The following is a 26,276-nucleotide window of genomic DNA, read 5'->3' as shown; positions in this document are numbered from 1 at the left end:
TGATTTTTCTCTATGGTTATTCTGTTTTTAACTTTATTGCTTTTTGCGCTTATCAATATCTTTTTTTTTTTTTTCCTTTTTGAGACAGAGTTTCACTCTTGTTGCCTAGGGTGGAGTGCAATGGCATGATCTCAGCTCACTGCAACCTCCACCTTCCAGGTTCTAGTGATTCTCCTGCCTCCGCCTCCTGAGTAGCTGAGATTACAGGCCCCCACCACCATGCTCAGCTAATTTTTGTATTTTTAGTACAGCCAGAGTTTCGCCATGTTGGGCAGGCTGGTCTCAAACTCCTGACCTCAGGCAGCCCTTCCTGCCTTGACCTACCAAAATGCTGAGATTACACGCGTGAGCCACTGCCCCGGCCTAATATTTTCCTTTTTAGCTTTGAGTTTATTTTGTTCTTTTCTACATTCATGAGGTAAAAGCTTAAATGATTGAGACTTTTTTTTTTTTTTCCTGAGATGGAATCTTGCTCTGTTGCCCAGGCTGGAGTGCAATGGTGCAGTCTCGGCTCACTGCAGCCACCACCTTCCAGGTTCAAGCAATTCTCCTCCCTCAGTCTCCTGAGTAGCTGGGACTACAGGAATGGAACACCATGCCCAGCTAATTTTTGTATTTTTAGAAGAGACGGGTTTTGCCATGTTGGCCAGGCTGGTCTCAAATTCCTGACCTTGGGTGATACACCTGCCTTGGCCTCCCAAAGTGCTGGGATTACAGATGTGAGCCACTGCGCCCGGCCTGAGACGTTTTCTTCTTGTCTAACATATGCATTTAGTGCTCTAAATTGCCCTCTCAGCACTGATTTAACCGTGTCCCAGAAATTTTGATAAGTTGTATCTTTATTTTCCTTCAGGTCAGTGTGTTCTTTGATAGCCATTGAGACTTCCTCTTTGACCTGGATTATTTAGTAGCGTGTTGTTTAGTTTCCAATTGTGTGGAGATTTTCTTGTTTTCTTCCTGTTACTGATTTCTAGTTTGAATCTTTTGTGCTTTGAGAATATATTTCATATAATTTCAGTTTTTAAAAAACTTGTCTAAGTTTGTTTTTGGCTCAAGATATGGTCTGTTTTGGTGTATGTTCTGTGAACACTTGAAAACAGTATGTATTTTGCTGTTGTGAGGTGGAATTTTCTATAAATGTCTGTTGGATCCTTTGGATGGTGGTGTTACTGAGCTCTATATCCTTGCTGATTTTTTTTTTTTTTTTGAGATAGGGTCTTACTGTGTTGCCCAGGCTGGAGTGCAGTGGCACCAATCATAGCTCAGTGCGACCTTGAACTCCTTAGGCTCAAGGGATCTTCCTAACTCAGTCTTCCAGGTAGCTGGGACTACAGATGTGTGCTACCACACCTGGCTAATTTTTTAATTTTTATTTTGCAGAGACAGGATCTCTTTTTTTTTTTTTTTTTTTTTTTGAGAGAGTTTCGCTCTTGTTGCCCAGGCTGGAGTGCAATGGCACGATCTCAGCTCACCACAACCTCCGCCTCCCGGGTTCACGCGATTCTCCTGCCTCAGCTTCCCGAGTAGCTGGGATTATAGGCACGTGCCACCACACTTGGCTAATTTTGTATTTTTAGTAGAGATGGGGTTTCTCCATGTTGGTCAGGCTGGTCTTGAACTCTGACCTCAGGTGATCCGCCCACCTCGGCCTCCCAAAGTGCTGGGATTACAGACATGAGCCACCGCCCCTGGCCTTTTTTTTTTTTTTTTTTTTTTTTTTGGGATGGAGTCCAGGCTGAAGTGCAGTGGCGCGATCTCAGCTCACTGCAATTTGTGCCTGCCGGGTTCAAGCGATTCTCCTGCCTCAGCCTCGCAAGTAGCTGGGATTACAGGTGTCCGCCACCATGCCCCACTAATTTTTGTATTTTTAGTAGAGACGGGGTTTCACTCTATTGGCCAGGCTGGTCTCAAACTCCCGACCTCATGACCTGCCCGCCTCAGCCTCCCAAAGTGCTGGGATTACAAGCGTGAGCTACCACATCTGGATCTTATTTTATTGCCCAAGCTGGTCTTGAAGTCTTGGGCTCAAGCAGTCTTGCCACCTTGGCCTCCCAAAATGCTAAGATTATAGGCATGGGCCACCGCACCTGGCCTGAGTTTTTTCTTGAAAAAATACTTTTTTTTTTTCTTTTTTTGGAGCAAAACTGCAAATTTATTTTGGTCACCTAAGGTGTTGGGGAGAGGTCTGTCGGCCTCTGGCAAAGAAGGCCGACAGAGTCCCCCGGTGGGGCTCTCGGGCGGGGTTCCTGATACAGTCCCAACATCCCGACAAGAGTGGGGCTGGGAAGTCCGCGCGTGGCGTCCGTCCGGAGTGGCTTTTCTAGGAGTGGGAGGGCAATAGGCGGGGCACGGGCGTGTTGGGGGGGCATTCCGCAGGTGCGACCAGGTAAATCTTAGTCTCTTCGGATTGACGTCACCTGGCGCATGCCCGGTTGGTCTGCACCTTCCCTGGGCGCTGACTGCATTTTCGCGCGCGCGGGAAAAGTTGGTGAAGAAGAACCCGGAAGTGCACCATCTTGCCTCCGTTCGTCCAAACAGTCCAACCTTTTATTGATAATAGTGATAAAGGGGCGCCGTGGTCTGTCTGGCTACTTCCTGCTGTTAAGGGGCGTTGTTAAGGTCGGGGCCCATGGTTGGCATTTGGCCGTACGGAATCTTGGCACGGAGAAATTTGATCAAAATGGGGACAAAACATAAAATAAGGCACAGTATTAGTATAAGAATGAGGAATGGAAGCATTTGTTGGAATATGGGCAAAACCCAGAAGGATGGTCCTGGCAAGGTTGGGGAGTATGAGATAGTTAAGAAAATGTAGTAAGTTTGAGGCGAGTGGGGGAAAGCCAAACTGATTTCCACTGATTGCTTTCGGTAGGGGCCCTTTTAGCTGGGAATGAGGAACGAGTGCGCAAAGTAGTTGTTGGCTAGGTAGCAATTAAGGAGTGGAGTTTTTTGTGGAGTGGATGGCTTTCTGCTTACTCCTACTACAGAGATATTGGATGGAAGGCTAGGTCCAGAGAAGGACGGCAAAACAGAATAGGTAGCCTCGCTGTTGATTAAAAAATTAATTGTCTTACCCGCTACCAGGAGAGTTACCCGCGGCTCGGCGAGGGTGATGGGGGTCCCCGAGTGTCGGCACCTTCAGTTGTCGTCGTCCAGATGTAGGAGCTGGAAGGAGCTCCCAGGATCCTGGGAAAGGGGGTCACGTGGAGACGCGGCACCTGTTCTCAGGGTGGGCAATCAGACTTCCAGTGCTCTCCCTGTTGGCAAGCAGGGCAGGGAGTTGCTGGTGGACGAGGGTTAGGACATTCACTGACCCCATGTCCTGACGCCTTGCACTTATAGCAAGACTGCGTTGGGGCTCGGGGACCTTGCGGACACCTGTTGGCATAGTGTCCTGCCTTGCTGCACTTATAGCAGGCTCCTTTCGTAGCCTTGGAGTCTGTGGGGTGTGTGCTCTCTGGTCTGGGGTTACGACTGGGCTGTAAAGCTGCTGCTATGAGCTGTGCCTCAGCCGTCTCCTCTCTGGAGTTATAGACCTTAAAGGCTAATTTAACTAGGTCTTGTATTGGTGTCTGAGGACCATCCTCTACCTTTTGAAGTTTTTTTACGAATGTCAGGAGCTGATTGAGAAATGAAATAAGATGCCAAAATGGTGGCCCCTGTAGGGGAGGCCGGATCTAACCGGGTATATTGGGTTAGAACCTCAGTCAGTTTAGGGCAGAGGTTAGGATAACCTGGAGGTCATGCCAAGTTAAGTCATAGGCCTGACAAAGGTATCTAAATTCCTTTATGTATATGGTAGGATTAGCTGAGAAATCACCTAAACGCTTCTCAATTTTGGAAAGATCGGCCAGTGAAAAAGGGACATGTACTCTGACTACCCCCTCCGCCCCAGCTACCTCTCTCAAAGGTGCTAACACTGTAGGAGGGTGTGGGGCAGAAATAGGGGACTCAAGACAGCCAGTTGGGGGCCCCGAAGGAGGCACGGGACCGAGTGGATTACTAGTAGATAAGGAGGAGGAAGGAGGAGTCTGGGCAGGAAGGGAGGGGGTGGAGAGAGCGGGGAGAGAAGGAGGAGTATAGGGCAGATCGGGACGAGAGCGTAAGGCCCAAAAGCCTTGTATGTAATTAATTTCAGACCACTTGCCTAGCCGCTGGCAGAAATTGCTGAGGTCGATCACGCCACAGTGGAAAGGAAAATTAACCGCTTCTTCCTAAGGTCTTGTTCGAGCTGTAAGGTTTTTAAATTGGCTAGGAGGCACCCTAAGGAGGTGCTCTTTGGAAATTTGGACTGGGGGTTTCCCATTTGTTTCCTCTTTACTTACACAATGGACACAATGGAAATGGAAGTGGATCTCTGCCTGGCTTCAAAGCGTCCTTTGGAACCAGCAGAGACAGACTGGAGGCTCATGGAGCCAAAGTGGAGATTACCTTCAGGCGGACATCTCCATCCTGAACAGGTCTCCCGAGCCACATGGTGGCTCAAAAGTGGGCCTCGGACCTGCGCAGGATTTTTGGCCGAGGGAGGTAAAGAGGAGACAAGGGCACTTACCCCAGAGAGGCCATGAGAGTGAGGGAAGCGGGTCTCAGGTCCTGGTCCGTCTGCGGCGTGGGAGCAGGAGGAGGTTCCTCAACCCTTAGAGGCCTGAGGAGGGGTCTCCTCCCGGGTCTTCGGCACCAACTGATTTGTTTTTCTAAAGACCACCAGAGCGGGCACAAAAGAACCAGCGACCAGGCAAGGGTAGGAGCAAAACTGCAAATTTATTTTGGTCACCTAAGGTGTGGGGGAGAGGTCTGTCGGCCTCCGGCAAAGAAGGCCGACAGAGTCCCCCGGTGGGGCTCTCGGGCGGGGTTCCTGATACAGTCCCGACATCCCGACAGGAGTGGGGCTGGGAAGTCCGCCTTTTTTTTTTTTTCTTAAAAAATACTATGCCACTACTTCCTCTGGCTTGCTTTTCTGAGAAGAAATCTGCTTTCATCCAAAATTTTTTTCCCAATAAGCAAGGTGTTGATATTCTTTCATTGCTTTCAATTTTTTCTTTGTCTTTAGTTTTCAGAAATTAAAGTATAATGTGTGTTGGCATGGAGTCTTGGGGCCTTCTATTTGTTTCTGAGGCTATTTTTCTTCATAATGTTTCAAGTATATTCATAATTACTTGTTGAAGCATGTAAAAGGCTTTAAAATCTGTCAGGAAATTCTAACATCACTGTCATCTTGGTCTTGGCATCTGTTGATTGTCTCTTTTAGTTTGAGATCTTCATGGTTTTTGGTATGAGGAATTTTCTGTTGAAACCTGGACATTTTCATATTATATTACGAGACTCTAGATCTTATTTAAACTTGTTTAGCTGACTTTTCCTAACATTGCTCTGGCAGGGAGAATAGGGATGCCACCACTGCTGGATGGGGATGGAAGTTCAGGTTCTCCAGCCAGCCTCTTTCGGCACCTGCACAGGGGCAGAGGCCTTCTCATTACCCCTGAGCTGTGGTGGAAGTTCTCCACACGCTCTCCAGAGACACTGTGGTTGGGGAGTGGAAGTCCAGTTTCCCTCTATGATGCCCAGTGACTGTGGCGGGGAGGGGTGGGAGAGAGAACATGCAGGAGCTCTTGTTCATTTCATTCTTGGGAATGAAAGTTTCAGCTTCTTATTTAGCCTCTGATTCTACCGTGGTGGGGGTTTGAGGTACTTCACTGTAGGCTTCCAGAGGGAGAAAGTGCTAGGCCTTCCACCCTGCCTTTGCTGCCCTGGGTGGGGCTGGGGCCACAAGTCTTTGGTGGTGCTTGACTGGAGTAGAGTGTTAATTGTCTAAAAGCTCTGTCTTGCTAGACTGCCCCTTTTTTGGTCCTTTGCCCAGAAAGAGCAAGCTTCTGTTGGGGCATTTTTGTTTGTTCAAATTGGTATATCCAGGTTGCCAGCTCTTCAGCCCCAAGTCTGGATATTTGAAAGAAAGAAAACCCAGGGAACTCACACCATGTTTGAGTTCCTTAGTGGCTCTGCTGGCTTCTTTGCACCTTTCAGAGTCCTCCTGTGTTTGTGGTATGTATAATACCCAAGGGTTTTAGCTCTACCTAGCAGAAGAAATGCTGAAAAGTATGTTCCATCTTCCTAGAAATGAGAACCCAGCTGTCATTTTTAATTAAGTCTTTTAATTGAGGGCAATGGGTTTTGTATTTATAATTTTGCCAACTTTTAAAAGAACTAGTTTTTTTTTCTTTTTTGAGATAGAGTCTCACTCTGTTACGCAGGCTGGAGTGCAGTGGCGTGATCTCGGCTCACTGTAACTTCTGCCTCCTGGGTTCAAGCAATTCTCCTGCCTCAGCCTCCTGAATAGCTGGGATTACAGGTGTGCGCCATCATGTCTGGCTAAGTTTTGTGTTGTTAGTAGAGGCAGAGTTTTATCATGTTGGCCAGGCTGGTCTTGAACTACTGATCTAAGGTAATCTGCCTGCCTCGGCCTCCCAAAGTGCTGGGATTACAGGCGTGAGCCACCGAGCCCAACAAAAGAACTAGTTTTAAACCCAAGGACTTATATCCTGATTCATCCGTCTATCTGAAACTTCATTTTGAGCGTGAAAAAAGGAGTCTTGGTCCCTTTGAATCCCTCAACTGTTTTTTTCCACTTTCTACTAGTTACTCTTTTCACTTAGAACAAGTTATTGTTTGTTTTTTTTTGAGATGGAGTCTTGTTCTGTCGCCCAGGCTGGAGTGCAGTAGTGCAATCTCAGCCCACTGTAACCTCCGCCTCCTGGGTTCAAGGGATTCTCCGGCCTCAGCCTCTTGAGTAGCTGGGACTACAGGCGTGTACCACTATGCCCAGCTAATTTTTTTGTATTTTTAGTAGAGAGGGGATTTCACTATGTTGGCCAGCCTGATCTCGAACTCCTGGCCTCAAGTGATCCACCCGCCTCAGCCTCTGTAAGTGCTAGAATTATAGGCATGAGCCACTGCACCTAGCCAGGAACAAATTATTAGATAGATGTATACCTAAAAGAAATTGTAGTACTTCAACTAATTAAATAAAATCCTATTAAATATGTCAGCATTTGAAATTCCACAGCTTCCTTTGGCTGGCCTATCACAACACTGTTTCTTTTTTCTGCCAACTTGAATTTGTTTTGCTTTGTCTGCGAACATTCCCTTAGTACTGTGTTCTGTGGGAGAAAAGAAAGAGAAAGAGAAAATGACTTATATTTGTATCTTCCCTGGCTTACGGCATGTTCCTGATAGTTAGGGACAGTGTCTTCTTTCTGTTCTCCATAGCTGCTAACACAGAACAGATACTTGTTAAATACCTGTAAATGAATAACAACTTTATAAATACTTTGAAGAAAAGATTATCTTCTCTTTTAAATGTTACACAGTTCTGGCCAGGTGTGGTGGCTCACACCTGTAATCCCAGCACTTTGAGAGGCTGAGGTGAGTGAATCACCTGAGGTCAGGAGTTCGAGATCAGCCTGGCCAACATGGTGAAACCTCATCTCTACTAAAAATATAAAAAGTTAGCCAGGTGTGGTGGCGCATGCCTGTAATCCCAGCTACTCGGAAGGCTGAGACAGGAGAATTGCTTGAACCTGGGAGGCAGAGGTTGCAGTGCAGTGAGCCAAGATCGTGCCACTGTACTCCAGCCTGGGCAACAAGGGCGAAACTTGGTCTCAAAAAAAAAAAAAAGAAAAAGTTACACAGTTCCTTCCTTGAATCTTTTAATGTTAATATTGGAGGCTCAATACATACATTGTGAAACAGATGCTTATTTGGCCATCTAGGTTAACATTTTGAATATCATAAATGTTGGTTAAGTCTGGACATTAATAATGGCATTAGCACCAGTTGGCAAAGGAATCATCATGTTACGTGCAAAAAAAAATGTTATGGGAATTGGGTAACAATCTTAGTATGACAGAAGAAATGTTTATTTACCCTAATGCAGGGCTTCATAAATTTTCTTGGCCTTTAAAATTCATAAGTATCTTAATTTTTATATAGCATCTCTAGGCCAGGATACCCATCCACTTCTGAAAAATACTTATCCATTTATGAAGAAGCTAGGTTCAAACAGTTTGTGTTCTAGCAGTTTAACACCTACTGGGCCCTATTACACAGTTTCTCAAACTCTGCAGTCAGAATGGACATTCTACCCTCATTTCTCTTCCACATTGATTTTCTCTCTGTACATTTTATCACAGCAACTGTCCAAAACCCAGCTTCACAAAAATATGGCATTATTGAGGCCAGACGCGGTGGCTCACGCCTGTAATCCCAGCACTTTGGGAGGCCGAGGTGGGTGGATCACTTGAGGTCAGCAGTTCGAGACTAGCCTGGCCAACGTTCTGAAACCCCGTCTCTACTAAACATAATTAGCCAGGCGTGGTGGTGCACACCTGTCATCCTACTCAGAAGGCTGAGACAGGAGAATTGCTTGAACCCAGGAGGTGGAGGTTGCAGTGAGCCAAGATCACACCACTACACTCTAGCTTGGGCAACAGAGTGAGACTCTGTCTCATAAATAAATAAATAAGGCATTATTGAAGAGGATATAGCAGTCTTACATAGGAATTGTGAACTACCTCGAGCTATTAGTTCACACAATGTTCAACAGCTGTTGCTGTGTTTCTTTCATAAATTTAAAGTATCCCACAGTACCTTGCGAGTTTGCCATTGTGTTCTGGGTTTAGTTTAGGAACTGTGGCCCTAATGACTGTCATCACAGAGGGTGAGAGGAATCCCATGTAAGGACTGAGATGTGTCTTTTGGAGGGTAGTGGGAATAATGAAAAGGGATATTTTTAGGAGCATTGACGAGGGCCAAGTAGGTGTTTAAAGATTGAGCCATAGTCTTGGCTAAATAAGCCATCTATCTTTAATCTGATCTCCTCTAAAGGACTGAAATACATTTTGTGTATATCTGATATTCGCTTGCGACCACATTTATCTCAGTATTAATTTTTTTATGCTAGCCAGTTCATATGCATGGTCATTTTTATTTTCCTTTGATACTTTTGATACATCAAACCAATGTTGATATAGAAGGATGACTTAGAGTCTTTGATCCTATCCTTGTTATTGTACTATTGCACTATTGTGTTAGCTTTTTTCTTTTTTTTTTTGGAGACAGAGTCTCGCTCTGTCACCCAGACTGGAGTACAGTGGCACGATCTTGGCTCACTGCAAGCTCCGCCTCCTGGGTTCACGCCATTCTCCTGCCTCAGCCTCCCGAGTAGCTGGGACTACAGGTGCCCGCTACGACGCCCAGCTAATTTTTTGTATTTTTAGTAGAGACGGGGTTTCACCATGTTAACTAGGATGGTCTCGATTTCCTGACCTCGTGATCCACCTGCCTCGGCCTCCCAAAGTACTGGGATTACAGGCATGAGCCACCACGCCCAGCCAAATGATGTATTAGCTTTTTAAAGGATGTCACTTGAGTCCAATCTGTGTTTCTGACTCACAGAAACAAAATAAATGAATCAAAAGCTCTTGTTTTTTTCTCTTGATGTAGAACAAATCACCTGCTGCAGTAACAGAACCAGAGACAAATAAATTTGACAGTACCGGATATGATAAAGACTTAGTAGAAGCTTTGGAAAGAGATATAATTTCCCAGAATCCCAATGTTCGATGGTAAGTCATATCACAACCAAATAACTGGGTGCTGATGTTGCTTTTCGAAATGGAAAATGGAGAATGTACTGAAGAGCAGAACTTGAGGACAGACTCGGAGTATGTGCAGCATAAGCATAATTTCCCTGCATTCAGCCTGTTCCAATTTTTGTCTGAGAGTCTGAGGTTTTTGTTTTTGTTTTTTAGAGACAGGTTCTCACTCTGTTGCCCAGGCTGGAGGACAGTGGCTCGATCATAGCTCACTGCAGGCTCAAACTCCCAGGCTCAAGTGGTCCTCCTGCCACAGCCTTCCAAGTAGCTGGGACCACAGGTGCACACTACCATATCTAGCTAATTTTTTAAAGTGTTTTGTAGAGATGGAGTCTTGATCAGGCTGGTCTTGAACTCCTGGGTTCAAGTGATCCTCCTGCCTCAGCCTCACAAAGTGCTAGGATTACAGTCACGAGCCATTGCACCTGGCCAAGGCAATGATTTGTATGTATGTGTGTTGCTTATTATCTATAGCATCCTAGAAATGTTGCTTTTCTTTTAGAGCAGTGGTTCTCAACTTTATTAATATTACATGTAATCAAAGATCTGTAATGTATTACAGTGAGTTAAAGTTAACTTTTCCACAAAGTTAGGTATATTATATTTCTGTTAAAACCTTAATGATTATTAGGTATGGGTTTGAATTATATTAAAAAATATTGGGGGCCAGGCGTGGTGGCTCACACCTGTAATCCCAGCACTTTGGGAGGCCAAGGCGGGCAGATCACATGGTCAGGAGATCGAGACCATCCTGGCTAACACGGTGAAACCCCGTCTCTACTTAAAAAAAAAAAAAATTAGCCGGGCATGCAGTGGGCCGAGACGGTGTGGTGCCACTGCACTTCAGCCTGGACGTTAGAGTGAGACTCTGTCTCAAAAAAAAAAAAAAAAATTGGGGACATTAATATTTTATACAATGAAAAGTTTGTTGTTGTTTCAACAGAAATTGCCACATGTAGCAGTAGTAGTAGGTATTCTAGTGGTTGGAGATGACTTCATAGCAATCTCTATGATACTCTTTAACGTTGGCATCTACCTCTTAATGAGCTGGAGGCAAAGCAGCTATGCTGTAGCGTGTCTCTGCTTTATACCCTTTTTATTCTTTATGCTTTTTTTTAATTAAAAAAATGGGCTTATTGTTTCTAAATCATGGAGGTTATGGAAGGAGGACCATAAAAGCAGGAGTTTAAAATGAGATGACACATAACCCTGAAGAGTGTGCCTGTAGACTATGTTCTCATGATCCAGGCTAAAAACTGTCAACTGCCAAGAACTGAAGAAAACATTGTGCTCTCTATATATCTGCTGGTTGACATGGTGGGCCTCATTGCAGTGTTAGTCCACCCGTGCTCTGAGAGAGGCTCACCATTCTGTCAGCAGCGCATATATCTGCTGGTTGACATGGTGGGCCTCATCACAGTGCATTAGTTCACCTGGGCTCAGAGAGAGGCTTACCATTCTGTCAGCAGCGCAACATCCTGTGCTTCCAGTGGTTCTCACGAGTGACTCCATAGGCATGTATCATCTAAGGGGTTGTTAATAAAATGTCCTCTCTTTCAGGGATGATATCGCTGATTTAGTAGAAGCGAAAAAGTTGCTTAAGGAAGCCGTAGTGTTACCAATGTGGATGCCTGAATTCTTTAAGGGCATTAGAAGACCATGGAAAGTAAGTTTATTACTGTGATGGCATTGTCAAAGTAAATGGCAGCATGTTGATTTAGACAGCCAATATTTATCTATATTGGGAAAAGTGGAGGGAGAAAGTAGAGTAAGGAAATTTTTTAATTAAAAGGTATATGTTGTGCTGCTGAGAATTTTGTTAAACCGTAAGCTATTGCAAGATTTCTAGAATAAGAAATACATACAATGTGATCTTTGGAAAGTGGAATACACAGCATTAAAATTTAGAATTTGGCTGGGCGCGGTGGCTCACGCCTGTAATCCCAGCACTTTGAGAGGCCGAGGCAGGCAGATCACGAAGTCAGGAGATCAGGACCATCCTGGCCAACACGTGAAACCCCGACTCTACTAAAAATACAAAAAAAGTTAGCTGGGCGTGGTGGTACGTGCCTGTAATCCCAGCTACTCGGGAGGCTGAGGCAGGGGAATCACTTCAACCTGGAAGGCGGAGGTTGCAGTGAGCCGAGATCATGCCATTGTACTCCAGCCTGGGCAACAAGAGCAAAACTCTGTCTCAAAAAAAAAAAAAAAAAAAAAAAATTAGAATTCACCCCATTTAGAATGAGCTTGTATTTGCAAATATGACCTAGTCAGCTAGTGCAGAAATGCTTATTATGTCATGTTGCATGATTGTAACCTGTATTTTGGGGATTGTTCTCAATAAATTAATGGGAAATACCTGCATGTGATAAATACTTTTTAAAGTCATGGGCTTATCTAAAAAAAGACCATCAAAAAAGCCTTTCTTGGATTTGGAAGACACACTAATAGGTAACTCTGCATGTATGAATAGTTGTAAAAATTCTTTATACATTAAGTGATAAGCAAGATACAAAATGATAGACATACTTTGAATAAATTATATATATATATATATTTTGTTTGTTTTGAGTCGGAGTCTTGTTCTGTCGCCAGGCTGGAGTTCAGTGCAATCTTGGCTCACTGCAACCTCCGCCTTCCAGGTTGAAGTGATTCCCCTGCCTCAGCCTCCCGAGTAGCTGGGATTACAGGCACGTACCACCACGCCCAGCTAACTTTTTTTGTATTTTTAGTAGAGTCGGGGTTTCACGTGTTGGCCAGGATGGTCCTGATCTCCTGACTTCGTGATCTGCCTGCCTCGGCCTCTCAAAGTGCTGGGATTACAGGCGTGAGCCACCGCGCCTGGCCGAATAAGTTATATTTTTAAAAAACCTAATTTGAGCAAAAGGACAATCAGGATATAAATTTAGATGCTAATGGTACCTCTGTTAGGGTGTTGATATTATAAACTACTTTTTCTCATCTTTGAGTTCCAAATTTTTAATAATGTGGTTATCTTCTTTTTTAATGGGAAGAGTAAATTTGTGACAAAGTATTCTTCTGTTTATCTGTTTGTCTTTTATTTGTCTTGATATTATATATAAGTTGGTTGAAATTTCCTACTTAGTAATGACATTTTTATGAATTAGAACAATGGCAGATAAATCCTCTGCTTAGGCTATTATATTCACAACAGGGAGTACTGATGGTCGGCCCACCTGGCACAGGGAAGACGCTCCTTGCTAAAGCAGTAGCTACAGAATGCAAGACAACATTCTTCAATGTCTCTTCATCAACTCTGACTTCCAAATACAGAGGAGAATCTGAGAAGCTTGTTCGTCTTCTGTTTGAAATGGTGAATGTTTGAGACAGCTCTAATGATTCCTTACCTCTCTAAAAGGGGAGAGAGAGAGCTGTAACTATCTCCAGTGTATGGAATAGTTAGGCAGGATGCCATTTTGCCCAGAGTATGATTTGGTGTCCTTAAAGCTAGCTTTCTTTACAAACATGAATAATTAAGAGTTTCTCTTTGTCTCTTTTTCTCCAGATGTAGATCCAAATCTACCAGTTTTGGGGCATGCTCACATTATGGGATCTGCATTACTAGTCTTCTGTAGGAATCTGAAATTACTGTGTTTTTTAAATCAATAAGTTTAGTTATAATATGATAACCACAGTATTGTAACAATGATGCCAAAAGGTGAGGATTGTTAAGTTATTGTGGAACTTAGGTTACTTCCAATCTATTAACTATATCAAATGCCTTCATTTTAATGACCTAATCTTTGGATTAGGTTCTTTCTTCCACCAATACAAATCAGAGTACCAAGAGAAGAAATGTAATTCAACAAGTTCTGGTAGAGTGTTTAGATTGAATTCCACAGCCTTTTAAACTTCAGACTTTGTTAAGCTTCAGTGATTACTTCTTGCCTCTAAGAAACAGAGTAGTTTTATGTAATTAGGATAGAGTTATGCTATTAGTGACAAAGATGTTAATTTTTATTATTCTGAAATGGGTTCTCACTCTTGCCTAGGCTGGTATGCAGGAGCATAATCACAACTCGCTGCAGCCGTGACCTCCCAGGCTCAAGTGATCCTCCCGTCTAAGCGTCCCAAGTAGCTGGGACGATGGACATGAGCTACCACACTCAGCTAATTTTTTTTTTTTTTTTTTTTACAGATGGGTCTTGTTTTGTTGCCCAGGCTGATCTTAAACTCCTGGCTTCAAGTGATCCTCTTGCTTCAGACTCCCAAAGTGCTGGATTTACAGGCAGGGGTCACCAATCCTGGTCAAGACATGAATTCTATTCTTTTAAACGGGGTCTCATTCTGTCACCTAGGCTGGAGTGCAGTGTTGCAATCTCGGCTCACAGCAGCCTTCACCTCCTAGCCTCAAACGATCCTCCCACCTTAGCCTCCTGAGTAGCTGGGACTACAGATGTGCACTACCATGCCTGGCTAATTTTTGTATTTTTAGTAGAGATGAGGTTTTGCCATGTTGCCCAGGCTAGTCTTAAACTCCTGACCTCAGGTGATCTGCCCTCTTGGCCTCCCAAAGTGCTAGGATTACAGGTATGAGCCACTGCACCTGGCCTTTTTTGATTTTTTTGTAGAGATGAAGTCTCACTATGTTGCCCAGGCTACATAGTTCCAGCAAAAGTCCAATGATTAATATTTGGCCTGTTTTGAGTTTCATATCTATGCCTAAACTCCTTGTTTTTGGTCAGAGAATTGGAGTGCTCTGACTGGCCAGGCCTGAATAAAACCCCTGGAGCTCCAAGTAGAGTTAGCCTCCTTTGAAGTAGTGGAATAGGAATGAAAGAGGGGCCAGGCATGGTGGCTCACTCATGCCTGTAATCCCAGCACTTTGGGAGGTCGAGGCTGGCAGATCACTTGAGGTCAGGAGTTCGAGACCAGCCTGGCCAACATCATGAACCCGTCTCTACTAAAAATACAAAAATTAGCCGGGTATGGTGGTATGCACCTGTAATCCCAGCTATTTGGGAGGCTGAGGCAGGAGAATCGCTTGAACCTGGGTGGCAGAGGTTGCAGTGAGCCGAGATCGTGGTGTTGCACTCCAGACTGGGAGACACAGCAAGACTCCTGTCTCAAAAGAAGAAAGAAAGAAAAGGAAGGAAGGAAGAAAGGAAAGGAAGTAAAGGAAGGATGATTTGCAAATGAAAAAGAGGCTTCTTTTACCAGATGTGTGCTGTGCAGGGAGAACCAATTGGTGTCCTCTACAGTACCTTCCTGGGCCAGCTAAACCCAGGACACGTAGCCTTTACTTGAAGTCAGATCATTCTACATACCCTCAGTATGTGGGAAGAATCAGTCTAGTCACTTTTGCTTGGTGTGGCAACAGATCGAAATTTAATTTGTGTTGATGTAGGTTCTTTTGACAGATGGTTCCTAACTAAAATTTGAGAATTTTGTTGGATGTTTTAATGATGATTAAGTTCACTCTTTCCCTCTCCATTTCTTGAAAAAGTACAAAAATATTTATACATAGAAACCCAAGTATTGACTCTTCTTTAAAGATGAAATTATGCTGCTAGGTACAGTGGGTCATGTCTGTAATCCTAGCATTTTGGGAGGCCGAGGCAGGAAGATTGCTTAAGTCTAGGAGTTTGAGACCAGCCTGGGCAACATAATAAGACACCATCTCTACCAAAAAATATAAAAATAAGCCGGTATGGTGGCACACACCTGTAGTCCTAGCTGCTCGAGAGGTTGAGGTGAGAGGATTGCTTAAGCCCAGGAGCTCAAAGTTGAAGTGAGCTAAAATCTTATCACTGCACCCCAGCCTGGAGAAAAATAAATAAAAAACGGTTGCATTAGAAGCCATACTTTAGCTGTTCTAATTCTATCCCATCTCCCCAATGTTAGTGTGAAAGGTGCACAGTGTGGCAGGCTCGTTAGCTGTTTTGTTGTTTTCTTTCTTTCCTCGTTTTGGAGACAGGTTCTCACTCTGTCACCCAGTGGTGTGGTGTGATCATAGCTCACTGCAGCCTTGAACTCCTGGCCTCAAGGGATCCTCTCACCTATTCCCCTGAGTAGCTGGGACTCGGGCACGTGTAACCACACTCAACTAATATTTTAATTTTCTGTAGAGATGGAGTCTTGTTATGTTGCCCAGGCTGGTCTCAAACTCTTGGGCTCAATCCATCCTCCTGCCTCACCCTCCCAGTGTTGGGATTACAAGTGTGAGCCACTGCCCCCAGCCTCCCTCAGCTGTTTTCTGATTGCTAACCTGTGGATTATTTTAAAATGAAATAGCTTGGTATTGCATGGTTTTTTCCTTTAGGCTCGATTTTATTCTCCAGCCACCATATTTATTGATGAGATAGACTCCATTTGTAGTCGCCGAGGGACTTCTGAAGAACATGAAGCAAGCAGAAGGGTGAAAGCGGAGCTGCTTGTTCAAATGGATGGTATCTATGTGTTTAGCATGAGTTGACCAGGGATGGGAGGTTGTTAGGTATGGCGTCTCCAGCTCCAGTCGGTCAAACTTTACTCATACTGCTAACCCAAGGCTTTTAATAGGTATTCATAACCTCAGATGGACTAGAGGGGGTGGCAAGTAGTTCCTGATAGTGATAGTAATAGATCTGGTACACTGACAGTGGTGACAAGTCAGAATTAATGGCCACCCACAGGGCACCCTTTTGGTATATACAACTATCTTACTTTAGCTATGAAACTGAAATAAATAAATGCAGATAAATTGGCCTTTTTGTATGCTTTGAAAAAGATTTAAAATTGTTATGTAGTTGAGCTGATCTGGCTTTCGATTAAATCTATTTTGAGTCATATATTTGCTTACTACAGAACTCATTTTCTTTGGATTACAAATTCACATATGTACCAGTTAAGTCTTAAGGAGGCTTGAAGACTATGCTTCCTTGTATTGTACTAAATATCTGATGATCTTTAAATAGCTGAGCTTTATTTGGTATAATCCAACTTAGTATCTTTTTCACTCTCTCCTTACCCTTATTTTAGGTGTTGGAGGTGCTTCTGAAAATGATGACCCTTCCAAAATGGTTATGGTTCTGGCAGCTACGAATTTTCCCTGGGATATAGATGAGGCTTTAAGACGACGCCTTGAGAAACGAATCTATATTCCTTTGCCATCAGGTATCTTCTTTTCAATCTTGTCAGAAAGCCTGTTAACTTTCAGGTAGTTTTGTTTAGAGAATTTAAAATTTGGTATTAACTAACTTTCCCGAAGAGATACATGAGGAATATTTTCCCTTACAGTACTAGTTAGGCTAAATGCCTTAATACTAAATAGTAAGGAATTAAAAAGTAAAGAATGGCTCTTGAATTAAGCAAATGATCTCTTCTTAGAAATCCAATTCTTACTGGAAAACAACATCTCACACAAAGAAGATTTGAGACAACAGTATACTATGTTTATGCTGCAGGCTTACATTTTAAAATTTGTTTCTACCATTAGCAAAAGGCAGGGAGGAGCTATTACGAATAAGTCTACGTGAGCTGGAATTGGCTGATGATGTTGACCTTGCAAGTATAGCAGAAAACATGGAAGGTTATTCAGGTGCGGACATTACCAACGTGTGCAGGTATGGATTATCACAGAAGCATAAGTTTTTGTAGGCATAAACTTCTAATATGAAGTTTCTTGGTTTTGTTTTTTGAGACCAAGTCTTGCTCTGTCACCCAGACTGGGGAGTAGAGGCGCATTCACAGCTCACTGCAGCCTGAAACTCCTGGGCTCAAGTGATCCTCTGATGTGAAGTTCTTATGCTGAATTAAGATAGATCAGTATCTTGGTGGTGGCTCACGCCTGTAATCTCAGCACTTTGGGAGGCCAAGTGGGAGATCACTTGAGCCTAGGAGTTCCAGGAGTTTGACTGGCCTGGGCAACATAGCAAAACCTCATCTCCATGAAACAATTTTAAAAATTAGCTGGGCATGGTGGTGCCCACTTGTGGTTCCCACCTGCTCCGGAAGCTGAGGCAGGAAGATCACTTGAGCCCAGGAGGTTGAGGCTGCAGTAAGCCATGATTGTGCCACTGCACCCCAGCCTGGGTGACAGAGCAAGACCCTGTGTAAAAAAAAAAAAGATGAATAAAGACTCACATTCCAGTTTTTTGTTTTGTTTGGTTTTGTTTTGTTTTTTGAGACAGACTCTCGCTCTGTCACCCAGGCTGGAGTGCAGTGGTCTGATCTCAGCTCACTGCAACCTCTGCCTCCTGGGTTCAAGTGATTCTTGTGCCTCAGCCTCCTGAGTAGCTGGGATTACAGGTGTGTGTCACCACACCCAGCTAATTTTTGTATTTTTAGTAGAGATGGGGTTTCACCATGTTGGACAGGCTAGTCTCAACTCCTGACCTCAAGTAATCCGCCTGCCTCAGCCTCCCAAAGTGCTGAGATTACAGGCGTGAGCCCCTGTGCCCAGCCCCCCATACATTTTGTAGACAGGGTCACAAATTCTGGTTTTGTTGGTGTTAGCAGGTACTGGTAAGATATCTGGGTATCTTTCATGTCAGTGAAGAGTCTACAGTTCATTTGAAAGCTACAAGTTCAAGAACCTAATGTTAGGATAAATTGTGTAACATAGAACATCAATAATTGTCTTGGATTAAAAAAATTGTTGGTGCCTTTGTTCACTATATTATAAAATAGGAAATGATTGTGAAAGATATTGACTTGCCATATGCACAGAGTACAGTCTCATTCTCAGTGAACTTATCCTAAATGTGATAGAATAGCAGTAAAAAGAAAAAAAGACTGTCTTTAATCCAGCTGGTTCAAGTCAGTTTTGTCCTAATCTAAGTATTAGTAGAGGTACTTAATTACCCAGGGGCTTGACTGCGCTCATTTCCTCCTCTCTAAAGTGAGCATCCCACACAGGGTTCTGAGGATTAAAACTAAGGTGAATACATCAATCAGCTATATTGCTATCCCTTTGCATAAATGGTGGCTGCTATTAAGGATAAAACTTGGTAAAAGGAAAGAGCTATTTGAATCTGAAGTTGTTTTTGTTTTTTTTTTAACACAAATAGAGGAGAAAAGGAGAAACCACTGAACTTACCTAGCTTTTCCTCTACATGGAGAAAATATTTAATTTTCTTAACAGGTTCTCTTCTGACTCTGTGATGCTTATTCTTCATTTTATTGAATAGTTATAATGAAATTCAAATTGCTAGCTTTAATACCCCTTTTGCTTTTTCTGGGGCTTTATATTCAGTATTAATTATTTAAATTAGCATCCTATTTCATTACAGATTTAACTGCTTAAAAAACACAACAGGCTTTGTATTCCAATAAGCTTCTCTACAATACTACATATATATAATTAGAGAAGGCTACAACAGATCGATTGAAAATGTTTCTATTAACAGGTTTTCATTTAACCAAAGTAACACTTTGTCTGTTGTTGTTATTGTTTTTAACTTAAAACCTAGGGATGCGTCCTTGATGGCAATGAGAAGGCGCATTGAAGGTTTGACTCCAGAGGAAATCCGAAATCTGTCCAAAGAAGAAATGCACATGCCTACAACTATGGAGGATTTCGAGATGGCTTTAAAAAAGGTTTCTAAGTCAGTGTCTGCTGCAGACATTGAAAGATATGAGAAATGGATATTTGAGTTTGGATCATGCTAAATTCTCACATGTGAATTGTGAGAAATGTGCCTTAAGTGTTTGAATATTAAATGTAGTAATTCATTGCACTGAGTGCTATATTTTTTTTAACTTTCATAATGGTAAGATTTTTTTTTAAACCTGTATGATTCTGAATAAAGGCAGTATTTTTAAGCTGAAAATTTGTTTTACTTTAGCATTACTAGATTTCTATTTCACTGACCACAAATGTTACAACACAAATGTTACTTAGCTTGGAAAGCTGTCTTTTCTTTTTTTTCTTTGCTTTTTCTATTTTTTTCAAGACTGTGTTTCTTCCAACTGAACTGGCCATTCATATTGGGATTAGCCAACAGACCATAAGAAAGACATCAATCTTGGCTCTTGTTTGAAACCAACAGCTACAATGGCAAACCACCACCTGTCTTGATTCAGGGCCTAGGAAAGCTGTCTTTATACGCACTTCTAACTTGGCATCTTCTCTCCCACTGTTTGCTGCTGTCACTCCTTATAGGGAGGAAAAAATTGGCTCTAGCTCCAGTTAAACTTTACCCATTGCCTCTGGGTGCCAGTGGATAACCGAAAATCCTGGAACATTTTTACACAGTAGCTAATTAAAGCATGAGCCAAGCCCATAACACCTGGTGTTATGGTAGCTTCCCTTCACCTCCTGGAGAGTTTTAAAGACACATTTTACTTTGCATTTTAAAAAGAAAAAATAAAAGTCTTACTTGACTTTGATTTTGCCTACATAAAAGGCTGCACTATAGGCAAATAGGCATTTCTAAACCTGTGCTGCTCATAGTACTCTAATCACTCATTAACTCATGCATACTAAACATAGCTAAAGTAATATTTAATGGTATAAGTTAATAAGTGAAATGAAAGTTAATGGTATAAAATTTAGGTAAGATTTCCATGTGTGACTACTTAGAAAAAAATAATTTACCATGTTATCACAACCATAGAAAACAGAGCCTCAGGAGATTGCGGACCTTGCTATGGTCCCAAGTCTTATTGAGAAAGAAAGAAGCCCGGATAGGGATCTGCTGACTGCAAAGTCTACACTCTCCAATAGACCATGTAGCCTCCTAAAGTTTTTTCTTCACTAGAATCTGTAAGCTTATGCTTAATAGATAAAATAAGACCATGTCATCATTTGGAGTTAGAACTGGTGCTTTCTAATAACTTACGGAATGAGAAAGGGTATAAAGAAAAAGTGTTACTAGCTGGTTAACTCTAGGATCAAATTATAAGTTGCAGGCTATTTTTTTTTTCAGCAGTATTCCATGCAATGTAACAATTAAAGTCTGGCAAAATGAAACATCACTCCTTCATTCTACTTCTTGTCATCCTCTCCACCCCCACCACACACATACCTGTTTGGGCTAAATATAAAGTGGTCTCAAAAAAACCAACCATGGCCGGGCATGGTGGCTCACGCCTGTAATTCCAGCACTTTGGGAGGCCTAGGTGGGTGGATTACCTGAGGTCAGGAGATTGAGACCAGCCTGGCCAACATGGTGACACCCCATCTCTACTAAAAATACAAAAATTAGCCGGGCATGGTGGTGGGAGTCTGTAATCCCAGCTACTCAGGAGGCTGAGGCAGAATTGCTTAAACCTGGGAGGCGGAGGTTGCAGTGAGCTGAGATCACATCATTGCACTCCAGCCTGGGCAATGAGAGTGAAACTCCATCTCAAAAAAAAACAACCATTACTTTCTTGGATAATGTTTTCAGAATGATGGGTTGCAGTAAAAATATTCTTTAATGAAACAATAGAAACTATCAGTCACATAGAGATGAGTTATATGTACTCACATTGTAAAATATTAGTATGTCAATATGAGTGATGGTTTAAAAAGGTAATAAAACACTTTTAGGGTAAACAGCACTGTATCTAGAACCACAAGACCAAGGGCACAGTCTAACTCATGATATCAATGGACTCATTCAATTTGAGCCATGCTTTCAGCCAGTGTAAATGAAAGTATACCTACTCCTGCATCTCGGTCATTCTTACCTGGGCAAAGGTTTTATATCAGTGTAACCAAAACGGCTATACTTTTTTCCTCAAAAAAAAAAAAAAAAGTTTATTTTGGAGTGAGAACATGTCATACTACTTTTAAATCTTGGCACATTCAAGGTAAGTAGTCTTGGTACAGGATACAGTCAAATCATGATACACTTCAGTGATTTTATACTGAGTCACACACTTCATATAAAGGCACACTACTAAATAAAAAAATAAGTGTTAAGTTCTTGAGCTTTTAAATTAGAATTTTATAAAGTGCTTTTCATAGTCTTATATATTATAGTAATTAAGTGGATATAATTCCCTTAACAAAGGCACCTTGAAAAGTTATTGGCACATGAGATTTTGTCTGGTCTTTTTTTTTCTTTTGATAATTTCAAAGTCTCTTCACATGTCTTCTCTTCCACTTTAAGTTTTCCTTAACAATTCATCATATGAATAGCCAGCCCTTTTAGAGAATAAGGTCAATTTTTTTTTTTTTTTTTTTTTTGAGATGGAGTCTTGCTCTGTCGCCCAGGCTGGAGTGTAATGGCGTGATCTTGGCTCACTGCAGCCTCCGCCTCCTGGGTTCAAGCAATTCTCCTGCCTCAGCCTCCCGAGTAGCTGGGATTACAGGTGTGCACAGCCACACCTGGCTAATTTTTGTATTTTTTTAGTAGAGACGGTTTCACCATGTTAGCAGGATGGTCTTGATGTGACCTCATGATCCACCCGCCTTGGCCTCCCAAAGTCCTGAGATTACAGGCGTGAGCCACCATACCCAGCCAAGAATAAGGTGAAGTTTAAATTGGCACTGTAAAGGTCAATTTTCAGGCAGTCTTAGAGTTTAGCAGTTTCTCTAGTGTATAAACTGATAATCTTAACGATTTAAAGAAAATTATATTCAAGTGGCAAATTTGGAGGCAATAGGCTACTTTGGAGTCCATGATTATGAAACAGCGTTTTAAATACATGTTTTATCTTCAGGGTTTTCAGCTGTTTTCTCAGGACCATCTGGATATAAGTTGATAGCTGTCACAGGTATGACATCCACTTTATCCAACTGAAGAATTCCTCTGAAATAGAAAGTGATTACTATCAAAATTAAATGTTTCCTCTGCCTGTAGTTAGATAGTGAGAAAAGGCTACTTCAAGGTTATAATATATACCTAAGGTTAGGTGCTTTTGCTGCATTCTACTTAAAAATTCATAGTGGTTGTACAAACTCTGAGCCCAAAGTCACTTCAACCAAACTGGCTGAGAGAATAGAAAGGCATCGAGGAAGTTCATTATTTCCTATTTTAGGGAAGAATAGGGTAAGTATAGATCTCCAAGACAGAGTTAGGTTCCTAGATACACCCAGGTTGAGCAAAAAGCCTAAGCCTAAGCCCCTTTCTAAACAATACTCACCACTAGAACACAACCTTAGGTCTTTAGATAGTGTTGCTCTTTTTGTTACTTAAAATCTCAGACCAGAGAGTACGTCTTTGGATTGAATCTAGGACCCTATATTGGAAATTTGGTGTTATTCTAATAAGAACACCAACAGAGGTTAGTTGTTTATAGAACCAAACAGATTCTAAAGTTCACAGGGGAGTAACTGCAAGAATAGCCATAAGATTTTTTTTAAAAGAACAATGGGGAGAAGACAAAGTTGCCTTAACTAGTTCTCTTTATTAAAACATGATAGTAGGCCAGGTGTAGGGACTCATACCTATAATCCTAGCATTGTGGGAGGCCGAGGTGGGCAGATCACTTGAGCCCAGAAGTTCGAGATCAGCCTGGGCAACATGGCAAAACCCCATCTCTACTAAAAACAGAAAAAAGTAGCTGGGCGTGGTGGTGCACACCTGCAGTCCCAGCTATTCAGGAGGCTGAGGTAGGAGGATCACTTGAACCCAGGAGGTGGGGGCTGCAGTGAGCCGAGATCGTGCCACTGCACTGCAGCCTGGGTGACAAAGTTAGCCCCTGTCTCAAAAACAAAAACAAAACATGAGAATAAAAGTGTGCTACTGGCACAGGAATAGACAAATCACTGGGACAGAAAAGAGTCCAGAAAAAGACTAACATATATGGAAATTTAGTTTATAATAAGGTAACATTCTAAGTCAATGAGAAATTACTAATGGAAAAATGGCCGCTGTTTGGGAAATAAAATGAGAACTCTAGCTTTAAAAGTATACAGAAAAGTAATGCTAAAAAATAAATTTTGGCCGGGCGCAGTGGCTCACGCCTGTAATCCCAACACTTTGGGAAGCCAAGGCGGGCAGATCACTGAGTCCGGGAGTTCGAGGCCAGCCTGGCCAATATGGTGAAACCCTGTCTCTTACTAAAAATACATAAATTAGCCGGCCGTGGTGGTGCGCACTTGTAATCCCAGCTACTTGGGAGGCTGAGGCAGAAGAATCGCTTGAACCCGGGAAGCGGAGGCTGCAGTGAGCAGAGATTGTGCCACTGCACTCTAGCCTGGGCAACAGAGCGAGACTCTGTCTCAAAAAATAGAAATAAAGGCCGGGCGCGGTGGCTCAAGCCTGTAATCCCAGCACTTTGGGAGGCCGAGACGGGTGGATCACGAGGTCAGGAGATTGAGACCATCCTGGTCTACACGGTGAAACCCCGTCTCTACTAAAAAATACAAAAAACTAGCCGGGCGTGGTGGCGGGCGCCTGTAGTCCCAGCTACTCGGGAGGCTGAGGCAGGAGAATGGCGTAAACCCGGGAGGCGGAGCTTGCAGTGAGCCGAGATCGCGCCACTGCATTCCAGCCTGGGCGACAGAGCGAGACTCCGTCTCAAAAAATAAATAAATAAATAAATAAATTAATTAATAAATTAATTAATTAATTTAAAGAAAATATAATGGCTAGGCACAGTGGTTCATGCCCTTAGTAATCCCAGCACCTTTGGAGTGGGCCTACTGCTTGGGCCCAAGGAGTTCAGCCTGAGCAACATAGTGAGACCCTGTCTCTACACAAAATAAAGTTAAAAAAAAAATGGCTGGGCACAGAGGCTTAGGCTGGGCACGGTGGCTCACACATGCAATCCCAGCACTTTGGGAGGCAAGGCAGGTGGACTGCTTGAGGTCAGGAGTTCGAGACCACCCTGACCAACATGGTGAAACCCATCTCTACTAAAAATACAAAAATTGGCCAGGCATGGTGGCAGGCGTCTGTGATCTCAAGCTATTCAGGAGGCTGAGGCATGAGAATTGCTTGAAACCAGGAGGTGGAGGTTGCAGCAAGCCAAGACCACACCACTGCACTCCAGCCTGGGCAACAGAGCAAACTCTGTCTCAACAACAACAAAAATTAGCCAGGCATGGTGGCAAGTGCCTGTAGTCCCAGCTACTTGGGTGGCTGAGGCAGGAGGATCGCTTGAACCCAGGAGGTCAAGGCTGCAGTGGACCTTGATAACACTGCTACTGTACTCCAGCCTCAGCAACAGAACAAAACCCTGTCTTTAAAAAACAAAAAAACAAACAAAAAAAGCCTCATAATTTTAAGATAGGAAAGTCTGGCCTACTTAGTAGGCAAAATAAAAACCCTAGATGCCATAAATAACATGAATTGCTTAGACTTCGAATTTAAAGCTTTTGTATGATATGAGATACCATAAATGAGCAAAACACAAATGATAGGCTGGGATTAGTAAAAAAAATCTGCAATGTGCATTATATATGTATAATAGACAAAAGAGCTCTTCTATAATAATAGTTACAAAATGCAACACAATTGAAAAACGTTCAAAGGCTCGAAGTAAGCAAGTCATGAGAGAATCATATATAGCCAATTATCACAAAGATGTTGAACCCACCCAGACCTAAACTAGCAAAGATGCTAGTAAGATGAAAATGCAAATTAAGATGAATTATATTTTTAGTAGCAAAACCAAAAAAGATTATCATCAGGTTGTAAGGAGTTAATTACTTGTGACCCAGTAATTTTGCTTTTAGGAATCTATTGTACATAAATACACATGTGTAAAGAAATATATGTGCAAGAATATACTAGAACATTACTGGGATTAACATGAAATTGGAAATTACCTAAATGTTAGAGGAATGGTTATGTTAAGGTATATCTATACTGTGGAACACCTGTGATATTGTGATGTGTAAGTTCCTCTGGCTTCCTGGATAGCTCCTAAAGCCCTTAAATCTCCAAAGTGGTAAGTGTCTTTTGGATGCTAATGATGACTGATGGTGGGGGTGGGGGGAGATCCTGGATAGCCTCAACCAGGGGTGCTGGTTGCCAGGGGTATCAATCATGAGATGAGTCCCATCCCCTAACCTTGAGGAAGGGAATGGGGTACTGAAGGTTGAGTTGATCACCAGTAACCAATGATGCAATCAATCATGCCTGTGTGATGAAACCTGCAAAAAAAAAAAAACCCCAAAAGGACTAGGTTTGGAGAGCTTCTGGATATCTGAACACACAGAGGTATGGGGCCTGGATAGAGGTGCACCTAGGGAGGGCAGGGAAGCTCTGAACCCCTCTCTCCCTTCCCATATCCTGCTCTATGCACTTCTTCCATCTGCCTGTTCATGTTTCCTTTGTAATAAACTAGTAAGTGGAAGTATTTCCCTGAGATCTGTGAGCCGCCCCAAAGACGTCCGAAGCAAATTAAGCAAACCCAAAGAGGAGGTCATGGGAACCTCTTTAACCCAGCTGGTCAGAATCACAAGTAACAATCTGGGGCTTACAACTGGCATCTGAAGCCCTTAGCCCATGGGAAATCTGACGCTATGTCCAGGTGGAAAGTATCAGAACTGAAAGAATTACAGGACACCCAGCTGGCGTCCACTGGAGAATTGGTTATTGGTGGGGAAAAATCCCCACACACGTATTGGTGCCCAATGTGAAGTACTCCAGAATGTCAGAGTAGGAAAAAACCAAAGTATTTTTCCTATTTCCTTTAGAACTATGCAGCCATAAAAAGAATAGGTGAGCTATACATAATTATGACATGTCAGTTAAAAATAATATTAAGGGCTGGGCACATTTTTAATATTAAAAATAATAT

The 26,276-nt window shown here is 42.7% G+C and overlaps 2 protein-coding genes and 1 non-coding gene across 6 annotated transcripts in view; 1 reads left to right on the top strand and 2 right to left on the bottom strand.

Annotated features, from left to right (window-relative positions):
• KATNA1 (katanin catalytic subunit A1) overlaps positions 1-20,655 on the top strand; it is a 69,042-nt gene extending 48,387 nt beyond the window's left edge. The window contains exons 5-11 of one of the 2 annotated variants that reach the window (XM_010381036.2): positions 9,499-9,620; positions 11,211-11,316; positions 12,826-12,984; positions 15,934-16,060; positions 16,632-16,766; positions 17,089-17,215; positions 19,064-20,655. In XM_010381036.2, coding sequence (XP_010379338.1) covers positions 9,499-9,620; positions 11,211-11,316; positions 12,826-12,984; positions 15,934-16,060; positions 16,632-16,766; positions 17,089-17,215; positions 19,064-19,262 — 975 coding nt within the window. In that variant the 3' untranslated portion in view covers positions 19,263-20,655. The remainder of the gene's footprint in view (positions 1-9,498; positions 9,621-11,210; positions 11,317-12,825; positions 12,985-15,933; positions 16,061-16,631; positions 16,767-17,088; positions 17,216-19,063) is intronic. The other variant, XM_010381037.2, reaches the window with a different exon arrangement.
• The window catches only part of GINM1 (glycoprotein integral membrane 1), a 35,931-nt gene continuing 22,643 nt past the window's right edge, over positions 12,989-26,276 (bottom strand). Inside the window, exon 8 of one of the 3 annotated variants that reach the window (XM_030928676.1) lies at positions 12,989-13,022. In XM_030928676.1, coding sequence (XP_030784536.1) covers positions 13,004-13,022 — 19 coding nt within the window. In that variant the 3' untranslated portion in view covers positions 12,989-13,003. Of the gene's footprint in view, positions 13,023-21,308; positions 22,334-25,287; positions 25,627-26,276 lie in introns of those variants that run through there. The other 2 variants (XM_010381035.2, XM_030928674.1) reach the window with 2 other exon arrangements.
• On the bottom strand, positions 19,548-19,682 carry LOC115897180. Its single transcript, XR_004057109.1, has one exon. It is a non-coding gene; the product is annotated as a small nucleolar RNA SNORA2/SNORA34 family (small nucleolar RNA).

Source organism: Rhinopithecus roxellana, chromosome 4 (assembly GCF_007565055.1).
Source record: "Rhinopithecus roxellana isolate Shanxi Qingling chromosome 4, ASM756505v1, whole genome shotgun sequence".
Classification (NCBI taxonomy): domain Eukaryota; kingdom Metazoa; phylum Chordata; class Mammalia; order Primates; family Cercopithecidae; genus Rhinopithecus; species Rhinopithecus roxellana.
This window is presented reverse-complemented; position numbering and strand designations above follow the sequence as displayed.